The following is a 20078-nucleotide window of genomic DNA, read 5'->3' on the forward strand; positions in this document are numbered from 1 at the left end:
CAGTGGATGTGTAAAATAAAATATTTTCTATTCCAATCATTCATGGATACATTTGTAGAGATACAAGTAACAGTACACCAAACAAAGTCAAGCCAACTCCTCTAAAGGGATCTACTTTGCCCTTTAGCAGCTAAATAAAAAAACACCACCTTTAACAGTGGGAAACTCCAAGTGCATGCTGGCAAAACCTGTAAATGTGACTGTCTGAAATCCAGATATTCAAAAGTACTCATGATGATAATACAGTAGCAAAATATTACATATCAAGAAAGAAAGGCTAACAAGTAAAGAGTATTCTTAAGACATGATTACAGAAACAAGGTAATCAAACTGCACAACTTCAAAGAGACTAGTAACAAACAGACCCCACTTAAAAGGGAGTCCTTTAGAAGCTAAGGGAGGGGAAGAATGTTTCCCACTTTCAGCAAGTGTGGGTTAGGAAATCTGTGTGGACACAGGAAGTGAATGACAATCAAAATATCAGTCCATCTTATTCACGCCAAAAAAAAAAAAAAAATGTATGTGTTGGCAACAGAGCCCGTAACTGAAATCTGGGATAGATTAGCCATGATGTTGTGGCAGTCCGCTGCTTTGCAGAGTACCTCCAGTCTGGGAAAAGCTCATCCAGATCCAGTTAACTCAAAAACAGGGATTCATGAAGAAGACATCTGGTGCACATCGGTACATCTTGTCCGTTTACTGGAAGAGACGGCGTGAAAAGACTCACGAGAGCTCGTAGACTTGGTATAAAAAAATATCTCTCCCACGTCTTTCAGTTCTTCTGTTTTTTGCCTCCATGTCACATCTGTCGGGTCAAGCCTGTAACAATAGAACCAAAAACACCACAGGAAATGTTATCAGCTAAGCCACATTTGACATTTAATGGCGGAAATAGGGCTGGGCGGTATGACCAAAAATGTATACCACATTTTATTCATGCATAATCACACGTTCTTAAATGTTATCAAAATGAAAACAAGAAATGGGAACAATTACTGGTACATTTATTTTGACATATTTATTCATATTTAAACTGCTATTTAAACTACAATGTCAATAACAGTGAGACTGGCTACCATAATAACTGTAGTGTGCGCGCAACACTTTTTGTCCTTCATAAAAAGCTAACAGCTTAAGCTGGGGGACGTATGGTCAACCCAAAATAAAATGACCAACAAGAACCAAAACACGGCCTCTTTTTTCTAACACAAGTTAAGTTATCTGGTTCTTTTAATCTTCACCACGCCTCACAGTAACGCAGTTACACCATGTGTGTTAAGAAGCGCTGTGTAAACAAATACCATATGCCATTATATTAAACATTCAAATAACAGAAAAAAATACCAGTATGTGGTATAAACCGGTGTACCACGCAGCCCTTGAACCGAAGCAACGTCACCACTAATAACCCACCTAGTTACCATTCACTTGTGCTGATGGTGTTCCTCCGTGGTCAATTGCCGCCCTCTCTCTGCTACGATTCTCTCGTTCCTCATCTTCCTCATCCCTCTCCTCGTTGCCGCTGTGGTTCTTACAATATAGTCTTTAAAAAAAAAAAAAAAACACACACACACACACACACAGTAGGGCTTGTTAATAAAAAAAGCAACACAGTAACACAAACCAACATGTTGAAGATTCAAAAATTAACACAAAAATAAAACAAGAACATTTATGGTTTTCACGCTGTTAAGGGCCAGTCTGCTATGTATACAGACAGTGACTCTCATAATAACTCCCCACGTTGAACTCAGAAATAAGAAAAAGCAAAAAACACATTTCTTGAGAATATTGAGACAGTTTCTCGCCGGGGGTTTAACTCTATCGTGGTGGATTATTAAGGTGGGGATAACAGTGAATGCCCCAGTCAGCCTCTCAAGTTAGTCAACGAGCATGTGCAGCTGTTTGCAGTATGCACTGCCCGTGCGGTCACAAATATTGACCTGCGCACACGCAGAGGTTTCTGAACCCCTTTCGGACACACGACCCGGTGTACGTACTACACAAAGATAGACTGCAAGACAAACTTCCCTCGCCCACTTAATTTTAGAGACAAATTTTGGTCTGGAGTCAAATTCTTTGGTGTTGATGGACGGAAGAGTAACAGCGAAGTGGCCACATGCATCATCCGAGCACCAGTGAGTTTTATTTACAACAGAGTGGCATCTCTCGGAGAAACGAGACGTTCAGATTTTGCCATTGCGTATAAAAGATACGGACCGCGAAACAACTTTAATGGACGAGCTGTTTAAAGCATTTATTGAGAAGGATTTGTTGCTCTGGTTCGTTGTAGAACTATCCAACTGACCCTTTGTTGGTCTTCGGATCCGTCTGTTGACCACCAAAATTTATAAAACCAGCTTCATACTGTATGTGTCTGTTTCTAGGTTACACAAATAGCAATGTGAGGATATTCCCATAGAAAAACACTGAAGGCTCTTTTAGAGAGCTGCAGGACCTAGAAAGCGTAACCTACATAGCACACACAAGGCATCATCAGTCTGGCTCACTTTGTAACAACCCCACACAAACACTAGTCGGCGCTGTGTCTTTCTTGCCAGTTGGATTCATTTTTGTTTCTACTTTCACTTCACTTTTAACAAAAGCGACTAAAACTTTAAAATTCGTCAAACAAAAGTCATACAAATGTTCGTATATCCGAACCTCCCCAGTTAACATTTCCTCAGTGTGTTCCATCTGTATTAATCTAAAACAATCAACTCGATAATTGTGGAAATGGAGAAGCAGCCAGAAATATTACTTATTTACTAAAGCCGGAGTTCTCCTCATCAGATGAAGACACCCGGGTAATGTGATTGGAAATCGAATTTCTCTGACATGTTTACACCTTAATCGGACTTTAACTGGACAAAACACATGTGCGCATGCTCCACAACCGCTGTGCTGGAGTATGAGCCTGGAACAAAAACTACTACTATTACCCATCTGGTTGTTGTTTTTAATGTCGGTTTGCTGCCTGAACGACTCCAGTTGTGTATTGTATGACGCAATAGGTCAACCGGAAAGGGGGCCATTTTAACCCAATGAAACGACAAATATCACCACCTAGTGTAGACATGTTCCCGTCAATTATTCGATTTTCTTCGTTGTATGTAAACTGGGACAAGGACCGGATTCAGAAAGACAAATTTTAAGCTGGATTAAGCTGTGCATGTAAACACATCGACTAACTTAGGTCTGGTCTTGACAAACGGTAGGAGCTCACTGGTTGGTGGTCAGTTGATCAATCAGAAAACATATGAAGGGTCTCTTACGTATAGTATTTTTTTTTCTGTATCGGTTGAAATGTGCCCCACAATTTAACCCAAAGGGCTTTCACCATACATTTCTGATTAGAACAGAGTCTGGCTATACAAGGGTAGCACAAACGAATGCACACAAGTCAGAAAAGAGTAGTACACAATGGCCGCTTCACCTTCATCTTTGCTTTTCTATGAGGCAGAAAATGTTTAAGTGTTAAGTTTCTCACTCTCACACTGAGCTGCGATTACAGAAAGGAAAAGAAACAATAAAAGAAATAAAAGATCCAGCATCTGTATCAATAACAGTTCAACAATAGAGTTCAACAATAACTTCCCCAAGATCACATGTAAAACTTCTCGTATAAATGGTGTGGAAATCTACAGTAATTCAGTCAGTATGTGTGTTTAGGCCTGTGAGCCGGCAGCAGCTTTTTAAAAGAAAGTCTTGCTTACTTGTAAATGCCGCGCGCCATGTTTTCGATGTACTTGGCTTTGTCCTGCAGGCCGCAGTGATAGTGGTAGGTCTTCACACATGCCTTGATTTCACATCCAATGGTAGCACCCAGCTGAGTGCAGAGGGTGCATTTCTGAGGGGGAAAAAACAACATGTTAAATCAAACAAAAATGAATTTTTTTTTTTATTTTTTTACCACTCCTAAATAGTTGCATTAATCCACACACCATTCTTTTGCCCCTCTTGATTTCCTGGATGACCGTTTTCACGTCAAAGTTTCCAAACTCGGCCCTCGATGTGGTGGTCAGCTGTACTGTCCCCGATGAAAAAAGCTGGAAGTGATCAGAGAAATGCAATTTGAACGTTGAATGCACATTTACAGAACGAGGATCAAACGGTCGTCCCCCATTTTTATTTTTTTTTTTTTTACCATGCACTTGTAGTGCGCAGCCACTTTCTTGGAGTTATCCGTATGAAGCATGCCCCTCGTTTCATTCTCCTCGTCACCAGCGTGGCAAAACCCACAGCGTTGGCCTCCGTCTCCTGGACTGGCCCGAAGAGGTGATCTGTCCCGCTAACAACACAGTTCAGGATTTTAGAAACTACTCCACAGAACAGCAGCGATTTCAAATTAATTCAACATACTGAATTTGAGAAAGAGGCCCGGGGGTCCCTTACGTGGTAGGAGCTCTCTTCGTCTGCAGCCTGTGAGGAGGTGGAGCGCGTTTCTTCCGACTGGCCACGAGATCCCACCTTGGCTCTGCCCTTCTCAAACCTTCCCCTGCCTCGACTTTGTGGAGGTGACGAGTCTGAATCATTGGCCACAGCTCCCTCTTCATCTGATGACAGTAAATGAGAGAAAACAGACGTTCAAGTGGATGCATTAATATTTTAATTTACTATTATTAATAATATAAGTTATTGATATTACCACCTGGTAGGTGAGTATATCATTGAATACATTATTCTAATTATTTCTCTAAGAGTGAGTTTTTGTAAAAACAGAAAAAGAAAATCAAGTGATACAGAAGTTAAGGCGTACTCTACCTTGAATGCCATCCTGAGAAGCATCCCGGTGTTTGCGACAATAAATGCTGCAATCAGAAACACAATTATATGTAAATGTATGGGGTATGCACAATGCAAAAATGTACAACATGGGTCTTCAACAGGGGGTCTGGAGGCACTGCAGGCAGGGGGCGCAAAATATTTGGTTGATTAGACATTTTTTTTGTAAAATTTATTAAATTTAAATTTCTTTAAATACACATTAACATGATTCCAATATATTTTAGTAAAGGGATAAATGGAGGCCGGGTCACTGCTTCACTCATTCAGCGATAGAGGAGCTGCCTCAACAACGACCTATCAATCTAAGCCTCCTGTACGCAGTAGGCCCCGCCCCCTATCACTGCTGAGCCAATCACGAGGCTGCATATTACACGCATGTTTACAGCAGCTGCAATTAAAATGAAAAAAAAAAAAAAAAACCTGTAGGTTATCTGAATAGCTTAATATTCAATCCAAAATGTATACTTGTTAATAGCACTAGGCCGAGTTTAATATAGAATATATATATGTTATATTATATATATATACATCTGCAAATATATATAATATAGAGTTTAATATAGTAGGTGTTACTTAATCTCTCATCAGTTTAGCGTCCTTGGCCTGTAAAACGTTGAAGACGCCTAATGTAGAAGTTAGGTTAAGTGGAGACTGTAAATATGTCCCTTGCAAACCCTCAAAGATACACATGTAAAGAAAAATGCTTTATTTATTCAATACTGATGTGAGGGCGGAGTGACTCACAGGTAAATCCCTTGCGAGGGATTCTCTTTGATCTGGGCTTTGTCCTTCAGAGCACAGTAATAGTGATACGTCCTCCGGCAGGTCTTGACGTCACAGCCGATCGTGGCGCCCGGCCGGTGACAAGAAGAACACATCTGACAGAAACAGAAACAAAGCTGGAACTTTCACGGAAAAACACAGACAAAACCTTTCACAGTCATTCAATAAATAAATTAAAAAAAAAAAAAAAACGCTGATAGCCACTAATGCCATTTGTCAATTAGCGACGGGACTTCCAGGCATGGATGTGATTAATAATTCCCCTCTAAAGATCAAAGGTCTGACAAGGCGTTTGGAAATCTAGAAATAATACACCTGTGGGGGGAATTTGTCTCCTACAACAGGAAAAACAAGTTAAATTCAGCAGGGACAAATAAAGTCAAAAGAGAAACCGTACAGCAAGCAAAGAGCTCAGAGCTGGCACAAGTTACCCATTAGTCAATTAACACTGCAGTCATTTGGTTAATGATGTAAGTGTCTAACTCATTTTGCATCTTCTAAAATGTACGAATGTTGTGGTTTTCTTCCGCAATGAATCGACCATTTGAGACAGCAGCCGCAAAAGATAAAATAATGATAAATAAATAATGAATATAATAATTGCTTCACTGCTAAATCAGCTGGAAAATAAAAGAATATTCTGCATTATTTATATTTGTAGTATCTAAGATCTTTGTGATTTCATAATGTGAGACACGTTTTGTATTATGAATTAATTATGATATATTATTAGTATTATTATTATCCAGTATATTTGAACACTGGACGTATGTTTCTCATTCTTACACCTTTCCAACTATTTGGATGGATGTTAACACCCTAAAATGAGAACTGAGAGCCTCCATTCATTACATAACTGTAACTCAGGTACGTTTTAGTAAATGCGTCATTGGCCAGACAACTGTAAGTAAACATATTGCTTAAGCAGCAGTATGGTGAAAGTAAGTTTTGATGTGTGCATGTGAACATTTAATAATTTGCCAGACATGTGCACATGGGACCACCTTATGAATGAGTAAAAAACAAATGTTAATTCAGAGCAAAAACTTGCATTTGAGTATCAAGACATTTACATTCATAATAACCAAGAATACGCTCGGACAGACAGCTGCAGTGCATCCCTTTAACGTACACTCAGTGGCCAATTCATTAGGTACACTGGTGACAACAAGTGTTATCTGATGCAACAGTAAATCTGCATTAAATCTCCCTTTGTGGCTGTTAGAAATGTTCAGTTTTGAGTGAGAGAGGTGGTGATGATATAGGGGTGGGTATTAAGGACTTCAAGGGCAAGGACTTCACGATAAGATGCGTATCATGATACTTGACTCACGATACGATACTTTATTGAGATATTATGATATTGCTTCCACAATGAAAGTTGAATGGATGTCTCTCTTTGATTGGCTTGTTGTTGAGCCACGATCTTTTAGTTGTACATCTTTTATTGGTGGTATCAGTATCTCCCCTCTGTAGCAAACTCACTGTACACAGACATGACGTAAATAAATGCACATACACACCACGTCACAGCTAATGTTATTAAAGTGAACAAGCAAGTGGCGTGCAAAATCTACTACTCAACAACGGCAAGCGCACTTCCTCAAACGTGTACTGTCTTCTGAGCAACAGCACGGTTGCGTGCATGTCCTCGGTGAACGTGTCATTCACAGCTGCAAGATACTTTGAGTTATCGAGGCAAAAACACTGAAGGTCCCAGAGCTCGGCATCGTGACCTCAAAAAAAAACAAAACAAAAAAAAAAACACTGCTCTGTCATCATGGCTAACCTGAGGAGGGCAGTGGCTACTCACCAGTTTGTTTCCCCTCTTGATCTCCTTTTTCACATCCTCGACTGAAAACCCTCCAATGTTTTCACTGTCTGAGTGTGAAGTGACCAGAGCCGAAGAAAAAAGCTGCAGAAGACATTTATAGGAGTGTTAAGAAGCGGGTTTGTGCAGCCCTTGACACGATGATGATGATGACGATGCTGAATATGTGCAATACAGGCATATTTCATTTTACAGAATAAAGTCAGATCATTTGTGGAGCATGTATCACTTATTTCTGTTATAATATATATATAAATGTACCAAATGGATAAAATCTATTTTTCCATGCATGTTTTACTGTCTGCATTACTCACTACTCTGCATGTGTGACAGAGGCTGCGAGTAAGTAGCCTGTTTGAACGATCATAAGCTGCGAGGTTGAGAACAATGTGCTCCCCTCACCATGCACTTATGGTGAGCTGCCACCTTCTGGCTGTCAGACACCAGCAGCTGCCCACACTCCTTGTCCCGGTTGGTTCTGCAGAAGGCACATTTAGGCAGTCGCGCCGCAGCTCCTTTCCTCTGTCCTGACATCGCCCAAGGCTTTTTCCGTGTGCCCAAGAGTCTAATTAAAAATAAATAACACCACACACATGAAAGTCAGAACAACAAGATAAGTGCGTATTACACAGCCGGCGGACCCGTTTGAAAAAGAGAGCAGTTCACCGTTATCGAAACTGCTTTTAATTCGCGCTGATGTGTGCATCTTTAAATCAAGCTCATGATCACAGTTCATATTTGATTCCGACTGGATGCAGTCTGGCTGTGTAATGCGTTCTTTATGCTCAGACTCCTGGGTAATGCAGATAAAAAAATAAAAAAAAAAGTGAGTGATGGACCTGCATACTAACAGCGAGCGTAGCTGTTCAGCTGTTTGTGCGGTCAGAACATATAGGAAGAGCAGTCTCAGTCACAAACTAGGTTCTGAAAATCCACTTTTCCCTCTCCCTCTCTGTCTCACCAACATATAAAAAGTGAGCGTTGTTAAGTAATGAAATAATGAATAAAGTGCTTTGGAAGGCAGCCACTAGAAACTCTTTCCCAGAAACAGCTGGAAACTAAACTCTGACTCAACTACTAATACAAGTTCCTTCAAAGTAGAGCAAGGACAGTCACAAAGAACGACTGTGTCCTAAAAAAAAAATAAAAAATACACACACACACTAAGTTTTGCTTGTTTGTGGTAACTCCCATCTCTTCACAGCTCCTGATCCTCAACTTTACCGAGTTACAGATCATTTGCGACAATTTGCTGTACGGCTTCCAACACGTGCATCGAAAAACATGTTGATGGCTGCAGACAGCGTTGGCATTATGCAGGCAATAAACAAACTTCACCGGGACTAAATGGCATTAAACAGGAAGCTGGTGGGCCAGATCTGATGCAATCTGGGTGACTTTTAATCAACCCATCCTAAATTGTTATTCGTTTTCTGCAAATGATGCAACGTGTTTCCTATTTTGCATTAACCACCCGCGCCAGTATCTCATCTGCACATCCACTTTTTCTGAAAACAATATCAACAAATGCAATCTTTGCATGGCAGTGAAAACACACATTGGTACGAGTTAAAATGTTTTGGGCATTTGTATTATTTCTGTACCACTTCCAGCTGCATTTTGGTTAAACCTTATATATTTTCAGGCACGAAACTGCATTTTCTTGAAATTCATGCAAGATCAGAGGCACCAATGTAATCCTAAGTACATCAAAAACCCTCTAAATGAGTGCTGTCCTTTGCAGGCAGGTCCTTTCCTTCATGGTCCCCTCCCACCGTGACGCGCACATTTGCACGATTAAATAAAGATCTAGTCGATGCTTACCAGTGCACAAAGGAAAAGTGGGTGTTTTAAAAGAAATCGCAACAACAACAATAATAATAATAATGATAATAATGTGCTGCGACGCCTTGACAGAGCCATTACAGCCATGATAGCAGGGCCAGGATTTCACTGCGGCGGAGCTCAGCGTGCGAACGCACACAATAGTGGCCGCGTAAATGGCACCAAAAATACCTTTTTTTTATTTCAGCCTCTGCTCTCCTTCCAAAAACGCTTTCACGCCACAACAGCTTTCTTTCACTACACATCCACGTCGGTGGTGGATTTGCAACAGGAACGAGAGAAACGCGAAAGAAAGAAAAAGTGCTTCGCATTGCTCCGGGAAAGTTTTGAATTAAAGGGGGTGTGTGTGTGTGTGTGCCTTTCTTCAGCAAACTACCTAAAACTGAGAACAGTTTTCACTATGAACATCTCAACGCCCCGAAAAAAAAATTCCTCCCAAGGCCTCTTCATGCTGGCAAATAAAGGTCGGTGGAAGGAAAATGTGACTCTCTCGACATTTTTTGCTGCCAGATGCTGTAAAGCTGTGAATATTTCCCTTTAAATGTGGGAAATTATCGTGACAGGCGCGGGTCTTTGCAAAGCGTTTCGAAGTAAAGAGCGCCATACGTGATGTATCCCTGTGAAAAGAGGAGCAGCTCGGCTTGTGCGCCAGGGCAATACGGCCTGAAAACGACAACAGGCCAGAAAACACAGCGGCTGTGGTCCGGCCGAGGACTCACAGCTCGCGTCTTACCTGCCGACACAAAACTACGGCGCCCAGACGGTGCAAAAGAAGCAAAAGTGTTCCGGCCGATGGCTGTGTTTCTTTGCGTCCTTCAGAAGTGATCGTGTGCTTTTTCCCCCCCTCTACCAGCATCAAGCTCGCTACCGTGTCCGCGGCGCGCAGGACATCCGGGTTTGAGCTTTTACAATAAGAGCCGCAGAGACGAACGCATGTTGCAATGTTTCCAACGTGAAAAGTGCGCAGGAGGAGGTCAATGTGCGAGGAGAGTTGCTTTACAAGAAGTGTTAAGCGAAAGTAATTTTGAGGTATAAAAATGTCTCCAAGCCAGGTAAGAAACCCACGAACGAGGCTTCATTCACAGACTGTTTCCTCTTGAAGAGGCCCTTGGGGCTTAATTATTTTGTGTTGTGTGTATGTAAAGTGTTCAACCCTAGAGTCCTAAAAGGGTCAAAAACAAAAGTTATATGTCTTGTGTATGATTTAAGTATAATCTTAGTAATGCTATCACCATGTGCAATAATTTCCTGCTGTGCAATACCCCATATTCAATGGGAACACATGTTCACTCGTACTTGTACATTTATTTCTTGTATATATATTAATATTTTTACATTGATATGTGTATTCTTATTATAATTGCCTACTAATTCTGATTCTGTTACACATTGGTTGTTACGGCTTTTTGTTGTGCGTATGTAAAGTGTAGTCCTAAATGAGACAAAAATAAAAGTTCTGTGCAGTTTTCTGTATGATCCGAACATAATCTGAACAATACAACAATACATTGGGGGCTATCGCGTTTTATTGTGTGTATAAGTGTTCAAGTCAAAAATAAAAGTTCTATGTCTTCTGTATGACCTGAATATGAGCTAAGCGATACACATTGTGTGTTATGGCTTTGTTATTGTATGCATGTTAAGCGTGGTCCTAAAGTCACAAAGGGGTCAAAAATTAAATATGATCTAAACATAATCTGATTAATACACATTGGGTATAACCGGGGACAAAAACACCTAGTTTTGTTCTTTGTCATATGATTCCTGTCATGGATTTAGTGGATGGTGGCATGAAAAGTGGCCCTTTCCAGCTCTAAATTGGAAAATAATCACTATTTAATTATTATTAACAAGGGACCAAAGAATGATCCCTGTGGAACGCCTTCAGTAACAAATGTAAAAACTATACTAGAAACGTATGGTATAGATTGTGGCATATGTTGTGTGTATATGAAGTGTTCAACAGAGTCTTAAAGGAGTCAAAAATAAAAGTTCTATGTCTTCCGTAAGATCCGAATATAAGCTAAACAATGCACATTGGGTGTTATGGCTTTTTTTTTATTGTATGCATATAAAGTGTAGTCCTAAAGGGGTCCAAAATAAAACACTGTCATAGTTGTGTAAGACTGTCACCTATATGTGCAATGGGACTGCACAAGCTGTCACTACTACATGTAATCGACACAATTTAAATCAGACATGAGAAATGAGAAGGAGAAAGTGTTTTTTTATCCCACAGGAAATACCAAAATATGCAGAGGCGCAGCTTGTCGATAGGCAAAGCAGGCAACAGCATGGGGACCCCGAGGGCTGACGAACTTAAAACTACAGCAGTGGCAATGTGCTGCATTTTCAGTGACAGTCCCTAAGGGGCCCCTCACCACCACCACCACCACCTCCACCTGATACAGCTCTGCACACTCAGTCCCATAACATGTCCTGTGTGACTCTGTGAAATAATTAAGTCTGAAAACAGTGCCCAAATCAAAATAAAGACATTATCCTTCTGTGAGTGAAAAAAAGAGGAAGAGGAGAAAAGGAAGCAAGACCGTGGTAAGAGAAACAGACAAATGGTGGTTAATAACAATACTATAATTAACTCAATCCTGCTAGTTTAGCCTTAAATATGAGGCCGCGACAGTTAAATATGAGATAACTTCTACTACCACCACATTATTTAGTTACTTCCTTCTTTAATGGTTAACATGAATTAGCTTTGCAGGGTTAAGGGCCACTCGCTCTTCTCCTTCCTACTGCCATCAGGCCGGTGTGTCCACTGTCTGAGGACAAAGACTGAGTGGCTGAAGACATCCATCTGCTCAACTCTGAGCCTTAACTGGACTTAAGCACCACCCACTGCATTACTGCACTTTATTGACACAGCTGCTTCTTAAAATGTTGTAAATACATAAGAGCTACCAACATTTTTAGCAGTTTACAGTTTATATGTCGATATGTTATGTTATTTGTCTCAGTTATACATTCATACTTATATTTTTTTACCTTGTGTGCAAGACTTTTTTTGTTACTACTGGCTGCAGGTACAAAACTACATCCACTGTGCACTGTATTGAGTATAAATCTCATCTTATTGTTTGGCAGTAATCTCTAGTTACAGCTTGAAGTCAGGTCATAAATATATTTTTTAAATTTCTGTGCCATCTACAATATAAAGATACTGCAATATTTCAGATTAATTATCTAACTACTTAAGGAATAACTAAGTTTTGCTCTTATAATGTTTTCATTTAATAAGATAAACAAGGCGTGAGAATAATAAAAAAAAAAAGAAGTATTTTTCGGCCGAAGTCTTCTTCTTGAGAAATTAGGTGCACTTCATCGGTGTTACGGTGCAGTCCGCTGTGGAGGCTTTTCCACTGAAGTCTTACGTGACTCCGCCCACACGAGGAACATGTGAGGTCTGAAACATGCGCACTCTGAGCGGAGAGGGGGCGTTCCCTCGGCTCGGCTTCGGCCAAAGTGATTGGCTCACCGCGGTGTCAGTCATTGTGCAGCAAAACACAGCCGCCCAGTGTCCCCGGGTTTGGACTGCTGCACAGAGAACAGGGAAATAGGGGTGGACGATACTGCAGGATTTTGGTATCGACCCGATACAAAGTAAATACAGGGGGCCAGTATTACCGATAGCGATATTTTTCACTTACAGAAGCAGCTACTTTCACGTAGCAAAGCAACATCATTTATTGAGGGAATACACCATCAATATCCGAATTTAAATGAAAATTAAAAGAAGAAGAACGATTCTTGTGTATTTTTTTGTTTTTAATTCGTTTCCATGATTATTATCACAAAACACATAAACACAAAAATCGTAGACCAATAAAAATACTCTTCATTTACGACAAAATCAAAAATATAACAAGGTAAAAGAAGATCAACAATACATTATAAGGGATGTGAAGAGGACTAAGTTAGTGTGAGTTGGTTAGTTATTAGTTATTTTATTGATTTTATTCTTTTATCTAGACAGGTTTTACTTAGTATCTACATCCTATAGTTACTAAAGAGAAATAATCCGGGACCTGAGTGCATAATTTCGTTACATCTAATGCTTCTGTATGACTAATAATAATAAGCACTAATAATACCTAATAGAAATTCTTGAATCCTTGGTCGATGCAACAATATAAATATAACAATGTCAAAAATGTAACAAGGTAAAAAAAAAATATGTAAGACACAAGATCTACAATACAACAATATAAAAACTAGCGTAATAACTAATAATAATAATAATTATTACTATTATTATTGATAATAATAATGATAACATGGTGGCGTTATCGATACTATCGATACTTTGGATCGATCCGCCCACCACTACAGGGAAATGAAGTTGTGAGAGACAAACCAGCCCAGCAGCAACTCTTCTCTGTCTGTCTCCCTGTGTTCAAGTAGACACCTGGCAACGCTCACGACTGGAGACATCCACGACAAATATCTCAGCTATGAAAGTCGTCCGTTTGAGCGGCAGGTTGTAGCTTACAAAGTAGTGCTCGTTACTCGGATATCGGACTTTTTTATCGGAGTAACGTTACCCTGGATAAAGAAAGTGGAGACAACCTGCTAGCCTGCAGCTAACCTTTAGCCTCGAGTCTGTCCGTCTCTCGTGTGCTTCACTATTAAGAGTTTATTCGGTGAGTCTTGACAGCCTGGACTAAATGTCTCCGTGGTGTTTTGTGTGTTTTCTCAAAAAACAAACGACAAAACTCGATGTGTAACCACGTCTTGTCCTTTAGTTTGCCTGCTAACTAAAGCTAACTAGGTCACAAGCTAGTTCAACTTTGATGCGCTTGCTTTAACATTGACATTTTAACCACTTGTTTTCTGTGTCGTTTTTTATTTTTATTCTGTTAGAAACTTTACGTCTTAGTTATTCGGTTGAGGCAACTTGATATCAACGTGAAAGACTTAACTTCGTTAATCAACTTCATGTTCGCACTAGACGTGTTACTTTAGCGCTGTTGTACTCGTATAATCTTTAACACACGTTTGATATATGTGAAATATATATAACAACTTTAAATGTCGTCGATTCTTAGTGAAAACGCTAAATTAACTCAGCTGTAGCGCTTCATTTGAGAGCACTTTTTTTTTTATATGCTATTTCCTGAAGCGTAGAGCTACAGGAAGTTGTGCTGCTTTAATTGTACATTAAAAAAAAGCAGTTTGTTCAAACCGTGTTGTGTGTTGTTGTCATCATAGACCTGGGATCCGGGATCGCCTGTCGTCAGTCATGCCTTTTCCTTTTGGGAAGTCTCAGAAGAGTCCGGCTGAAATAGTGAGGAGCCTGAAGGAGAATGTGGCATATTTGGAAAAGTTGGATGCTGGAGACACCAAAAAGTGTGAGAAGGTCAGCAGTGGTTCACCTCCAAGCTCTCATGAGACGTGCATTATTAATTATTATTATTATTATTATTGTTAATGCATTTTTAACATGTTTTTTGTTTGTTATTAAGATTGCAGAGGAGGCATCCAAAAATCTCGCTTCACTGAAGGAGGTGCTTTCTGGAACAGGTGATAAGGAGCCTCAAACCGAAGCCGTGGCCCAACTCGCTCAGGAGCTGTACAACACCAACCTCCTCATCGCTCTCATTGCAAACCTGCAGAAGATTGATTTTGAGGTGGGGTGGCCGGGGCGGCTGTACCTTCTTTATGAGTGTTTTAAAAAAAAAAAAAAAAGTATTGATTGCTTTGTACAGGGCATCAAATGATCAGTGGGAGTGAGTGTGCCTGATCTGAACATTTATGCCTGAAGCAAAAATGTCTTTGCTTATCAGCACCCAGTCAGCCATTTATCTGTGGTTGTTGTTTTCCAGGGGAAGAAGGATGTGGTCCATTTGTTCAGCAATATTGTCAGACGTCAGATTGGCACCCGTACACCGACGGTAGAATACATCTCTACACACCCACAGATTCTCTTCATGCTTCTGAAAGGGTAAGTTCATCTTTTCTGCCTACGGGAACTCAGCATTCGGTGATTCGTTTTGTCCAGTTGCATGTATTAACAGCAACTTCAACCTTTAGAGGTCACAAAAATGTTAAATAATAATAATAATAAAAAAAAAACAAGCAAGGAGACAATAGATATTTAGTCCTTGCTTCTTCTTTTTTTAAATGACGTTTTGTGAAAAATTCTCTTCCCCCCGAACATGCCTTATGATTTTCTGCATTACACAGTATGTGTTTCAACAACTCCCCGCGGAGCAAGAGTGAACTTGTTGCATTCATCTGTGCACGTAGATGGATTGGGTGATAGTAGGGTGCTGGTTTAACTGCTCTCACAAACTGAGTCATCTGAGCAGCCATGTGTTACAGCTGCACCACATCATGGTCGACCGAGGCTTCTGCCGCGGATCAAACGCTACATTAGCCCGGTTGCTGCCTCTGTTGGGTTCTACTGCTGTGTTTTTGAAGCTTATTCCAAAATGTCACTTTTTATGAAGAGGACTTTCGAGTTTGATTGTCGGAGGTAGACATCAAAGCTTGACATTTAGCGTTGATGTCGTTAGGTTGCTCTGCTGCTAAGAAACTCTCATGTGGTGCATGGCAAATTGTCTGCTTTTGGCCATCTATCATCAAACACAGACGGAAATATCTCACCGTGGAGAATAAGGCCTATAAAGCTCCTGGTTATCACTCCTAATATACATCCGAGGACAGGGGAACAGTGCTTGCAATGTTTAAGTGGCTGATTTCTCTCCTTGTTACATGTATAGTGTGTGTTTTCTAACTTGTCTGTGGTGCATTGTGATGATATGTGTAACATGGACCTGACACATTAAAACTGTACAGATATGAGAGTGCAGAAGTGGCTCTTAACTGTGGCATGATGCTGAGAGAGTGCCTGCGTCACGAGCCCCTGGCGAGGACAGTGCTTTTCTCTGAAGAGTTCTTCTGCTTCTTCCGTTACGTGGAGCTCTCGACCTTTGACATCGCCTCAGACGCGTTCGCCTCATTCAAGGTACTCTTAGTACATCTTCCTTCCAAACGCGGCCTCGGCATACGAGCAGCTCCTCTCTAATATATATTCGTCTGCTCCCCCTCAGGATCTTCTCACAAGGCACAAGATAATGTGTGCAGATTTCCTGGAGAACAACTATGACAGGGTGAGCTTTCTTGTGTGGATTTTTTTTATCTGTAATCGAATGACCCGCTCGTGCTGTTTCTAACACGGTTTTCTTTAATGTCCGCCAGGTGTTTACAGAGTATGAAAAGCTTCTGCATTCTGACAACTACGTCACTAAACGCCAGTCTTTGAAGGTACCGTCACCTCAAACCCAAAAGCATCCGTTAAAGCTAACGACGGCATCGCTAAGCTAACGCGTTTGCTTGTTTTTCAGCTCCTTGGGGAACTTCTCCTGGATAGACACAACTTTACTGTCATGACAAAGTACATCAGTCGTGCAGAGAACTTGAAACTGATGATGAACATGCTGAGAGACAACAGCCGAAACATCCAGTTCGAAGCATTCCACGTCTTCAAGGTGCGCAAATAAAATATGTACCATTAATGTACAAGTAGTTACTATTTATATTGAGCCACATAACCTTTTATGGAAGAAGCTTGCTGCCTTAAGTTGGTGACCTGTCTTCAGGGTGATTGATGAAGCTGCCTAATTTTAGTAGGAAGCTTCTCACGTGCTCACTTTGCGTTTTCAAAGGTATTCGTTGCGAACCCGAACAAGACTCAGCCCGTGCTGGACATACTGCTGAAGAACCAGACCAAGCTCGTGGAGTTCCTGAGCCACTTCCAGACGGACCGATCCGAGGACGAGCAGTTCTGCGACGAGAAAAACTATCTGATCAAGCAGATCCGGGACCTGAAGAGACCCACGGCGCCCGAGGAAGCTTAACGGTGCAGGGACGACTTGCTGTCAGGTGGTAGATTCTCAGAGGTGGTGGTTGGAGCTGCAGAGGGCTAAGTGAAAGAGTGAGAGAAACCTTGCTTGATTATGAATTAATATTAAGTACAAAATATAGGAAACAAAGTTAAGATTACTTCCTTCACTTTCTGGTGTAGTGTGGACGTGGAGGTGATTTCCATCCAGCAACATGAGTGGGCCAAGAACTGTTATTTAAAACCTCAGTGCTTCTTCTTCTTTAGTGATATTGAAATGTCTAGTCCGTTCTTGTAATGTTGGACCTTAAACTGTTACCCTTCCACATGCATTCATTATCGCTGGCAGTAACTTTAGTGATGCCACACCTTTCACAGCCAACACGCGCTCTGAGGCGTTCTCGAAAGTCCGTTTCCTGAACTTGTCTATATTTTAAAGATTGAAAAACGCTGAGAAGTAAATATATTATTTTTCTAATATATCGTCCTGGTAAGAGCTTTTAATGCATACAGTAACTCTTCTCTCTCAACACTGCTTACTTTAACTAATTGCTTGTTTGGTTTATTGCCTTATTGTAAGCAGTTTTTGTACAGGGATGTAATAATCTGTAGGACTATGGCTTTGGCAGAGTGGCATCTGGAGCATATAGGCCGGGGCAGCAACTAGTAGTTGTAGTAGTAGTAGTAGTGGTAGTAGCTGGTGATTTATTTAATATGTAGTTATCAGGCCTTTGGTTGCATGTGTGGGTCAGGAGTGACCCTGCAGTGCTGTACTTGCCAACGCATTAGCCGGCGCAGGAAGAGGAAAATCAAAACCATAGAGGAATCAATTAATTGTGCTGTGATTTTTTTTTTTTTTTTTTTTTTTTTTTGGTTGTGTCCAGCGACACACGACTGAAATAGAAACAGGGCATCAGATAATGCTGCAGGGTACCAGCCATGCGTTAGCGGCTAACAGCCAGCATGTACCGATCGATCTCACTGGGAGCACTCCTGTTCATCTTGACAGGCCGAGCACAGACTGCAACGATTTCACAGAATTTAAGCCTAAAACATGAAAAAAAAAAAAACACAAGGAATAATAGTGCTGTTCATGCAGCAGTGATGACCACAGGGATGCATCCTAAGAATGTCACACTGTTATATTCATATCAGAAAACAACAGCCACATAAGGAACACCTGCTCTGCTAATTTGTACTTTACTGGAATATGTTTGCTCAAATTAAATCACCTAAACGTCTTAAATAAAAGCTCCCACCCACCACAGAGTTAGATATTTTGGCACAAATTAAAGTGGCCAGTTTCAGATTGTTGATATGACTATAATGGTGTGCCGTAGCATTACTGCGATCCATCCGAAACTAGGTGCCATCAAAACAACCACACGCACTGTTAAACATGAAAGGACGATGGGAGCTGAAGTCATCGCTGATTAACCGAATGTTTTTTAATCGCGTTCCTTCCGCCGTCGTCACTAAAACGGCTGAAACTAAGGATTTCAAGATGCGTCGTCTGTGCACAGTCTTCTAGCATATACCTCATGGGGCTTGAGTTTGCAAAAGCTGCGTTCTCTTTTCTTTTCTTTCCATTTTAAAACACACAACCGTGGTTTGTATGCATGTCTAAATATGATATATATATACATATATATATGTTCAAACTTGAACAGGGACTGCAGCCTGGTTTTCACAGTGGAAGACTAGCTTTTTTTTAAATAAAAAAAACTTTAAATATTTCATTGGGTGGTGCTACACAAACGTTAATTCATAATGAATTGCAGTGTGGTACCTTGTAATGAACGTTGCCTTATTTAAAGACGTTAAATGGATCGTGATGATCGTGTAAAAAATTCCAGACCGCTTAATTTGTTTTTAAACCAAAGTCAATATTGAAAAAGGGTTAAAAAAATAAAATAAAATAAAGTACATTTCAGGTCCCGAATGGATTACTAGTTGATTTCTCAGGTTCACATGCAGAGTGAGTCTGTCGCTAACTGCATTATGCTCCGAATGTGATCTTCTGGTTGGCTTTTCCTTTTTAATTCACTGATCTGTGTTTGGTACAACGCACCGAACAGTCACGAGGTCAGTGTGAGGCCTTTTTTTTTTGAGGAGCCCTCCGATAATTAGAGAACTCTGCTGTGAAAGTGGTACATTTATGCATTAATAGACTGAAGTCCTGCACACATTACACCGTCGTGTCATCGGTTCATGATAGAAGGTTATTCTGACAGAGTCTCTTGTAATATCCTGATTGTGATCTAATCCTCCGATCTTTTTCTGACACTTAAAAAAAAAAAAAAACTACGGATGAAGTTGACTTAACCCACATACGCTCAGTACCAAGAGCTCACTCAACCTTACTGATCTAAAGGAAATGTATAATCTCCAGTAGCACTATCCAACATTATTTGGCTACTGTCTAACAAATGTGTGTGTGTGTGTATATATATATATATATATATATTTTAAACAAAATACTCCAAATTATTATTCAGATTGGGGGTGTAAAAGGTGTAAACTTTAAGAGTCCAGCCATGATGTGCACTTTGGGAAGGACATGTTGTACTCAGCCGTCCCACCAGAGGGAGCGGTTGCCGACAGTCGCCACCTTGTAGTAGTTCTTCAAATACATAAAGCATTTCATGTTTCTATAACCCTACCTCCAATAATGAGTATATAAATAAATCACTGGCAATATTATGTAGGTTTCCATTCAAATTCCTTAAGATCAATACGATATAATTCTTGATTTAGAGTTTTCTCTTGTTATTTTTGTTGCTTTTTCTTTTCTTTCTTTCTTTCTTTCTTTTTTTTTTTTTACTCTGTTGCCTTCTCTCTTTTTTCCCCCCTTCTTTCTCTTTCCACACTGGATATTTTATTTACCATGGGAGCGAATAATAATGTACATAACTTTATAAAGGATAAGTGAAGTGTGAAGCATTCATGAAAATAAAACGTTACGGCAAA

The 20078-nt window shown here is 40.3% G+C and overlaps 2 protein-coding genes across 5 annotated transcripts; one reads left to right on the top strand and one right to left on the bottom strand.

Moving 5' to 3' along the window:
- Positions 1-7: 7 nt before the first annotated feature.
- Positions 8-10149, bottom strand: phf6 (PHD finger protein 6). Of its 4 annotated transcripts, none has more exons than XM_047585990.1 (11): positions 9981-10149; positions 7805-7967; positions 7385-7486; positions 5533-5666; positions 4765-4811; positions 4396-4556; positions 4148-4291; positions 3945-4049; positions 3717-3850; positions 1422-1543; positions 8-819 (listed from the first exon to the last, which is right to left on the bottom strand). In XM_047585990.1, the coding sequence occupies exons 2-11, from the start codon at positions 7934-7936 to the stop codon at positions 800-802; spliced, it is 1101 nt and encodes a 366-aa protein (XP_047441946.1). In that variant the 5' UTR covers positions 7937-7967; positions 9981-10149; the 3' UTR covers positions 8-799. The 4 variants fall into 4 exon arrangements, with proteins under 4 accessions (XP_047441946.1, XP_047441947.1, XP_047441944.1 ...); XM_047585991.1 differs by having other exon boundaries at positions 1414-1543; XM_047585988.1 differs by having other exon boundaries at positions 4363-4556.
- Positions 10150-13594: 3445 nt separating this feature from the next.
- cab39l1 (calcium binding protein 39, like 1) lies at positions 13595-20078 on the top strand. Its single transcript, XM_047585530.1, has 9 exons — positions 13595-13905; positions 14474-14621; positions 14728-14892; positions 15088-15206; positions 16064-16232; positions 16318-16377; positions 16466-16531; positions 16612-16755; positions 16933-20078. The coding sequence occupies exons 2-9, from the start codon at positions 14505-14507 to the stop codon at positions 17122-17124; spliced, it is 1032 nt and encodes a 343-aa protein (XP_047441486.1). The 5' UTR covers positions 13595-13905; positions 14474-14504; the 3' UTR covers positions 17125-20078.

This window comes from Mugil cephalus, chromosome 5 (genome assembly GCF_022458985.1).
Source record: "Mugil cephalus isolate CIBA_MC_2020 chromosome 5, CIBA_Mcephalus_1.1, whole genome shotgun sequence".
Taxonomy (NCBI): domain Eukaryota; kingdom Metazoa; phylum Chordata; class Actinopteri; order Mugiliformes; family Mugilidae; genus Mugil; species Mugil cephalus.

Bases quoted from the DNA above. Each gene is read 5' to 3' on its own strand.
- phf6 (XM_047585988.1), bottom strand. From the start codon at position 7,936: ATGTCAGGACAGAGGAAAGGAGCTGCGGCGCGACTGCCTAAATGTGCC. The intron at 5,667-7,384 runs GTGAGTAGCCAC...TGTTTCTGTCAG, and splicing joins TCAAGAGGGGAAACAAACTG to ATGTGTTCTTCTTGTCACCG. The intron at 1,544-3,716 runs GTAAGCAAGACT...TTTTTTTTAAAG, and splicing joins ATGGCGCGCGGCATTTACAA to ACTATATTGTAAGAACCACA.
- cab39l1 (XM_047585530.1), top strand. From the start codon at position 14,505: ATGCCTTTTCCTTTTGGGAAGTCTCAGAAGAGTCCGGCTGAAATAGTG. The intron at 16,378-16,465 runs GTGAGCTTTCTT...AATGTCCGCCAG, and splicing joins TGGAGAACAACTATGACAGG to GTGTTTACAGAGTATGAAAA. The intron at 16,756-16,932 runs GTGCGCAAATAA...GCGTTTTCAAAG, and splicing joins AAGCATTCCACGTCTTCAAG to GTATTCGTTGCGAACCCGAA.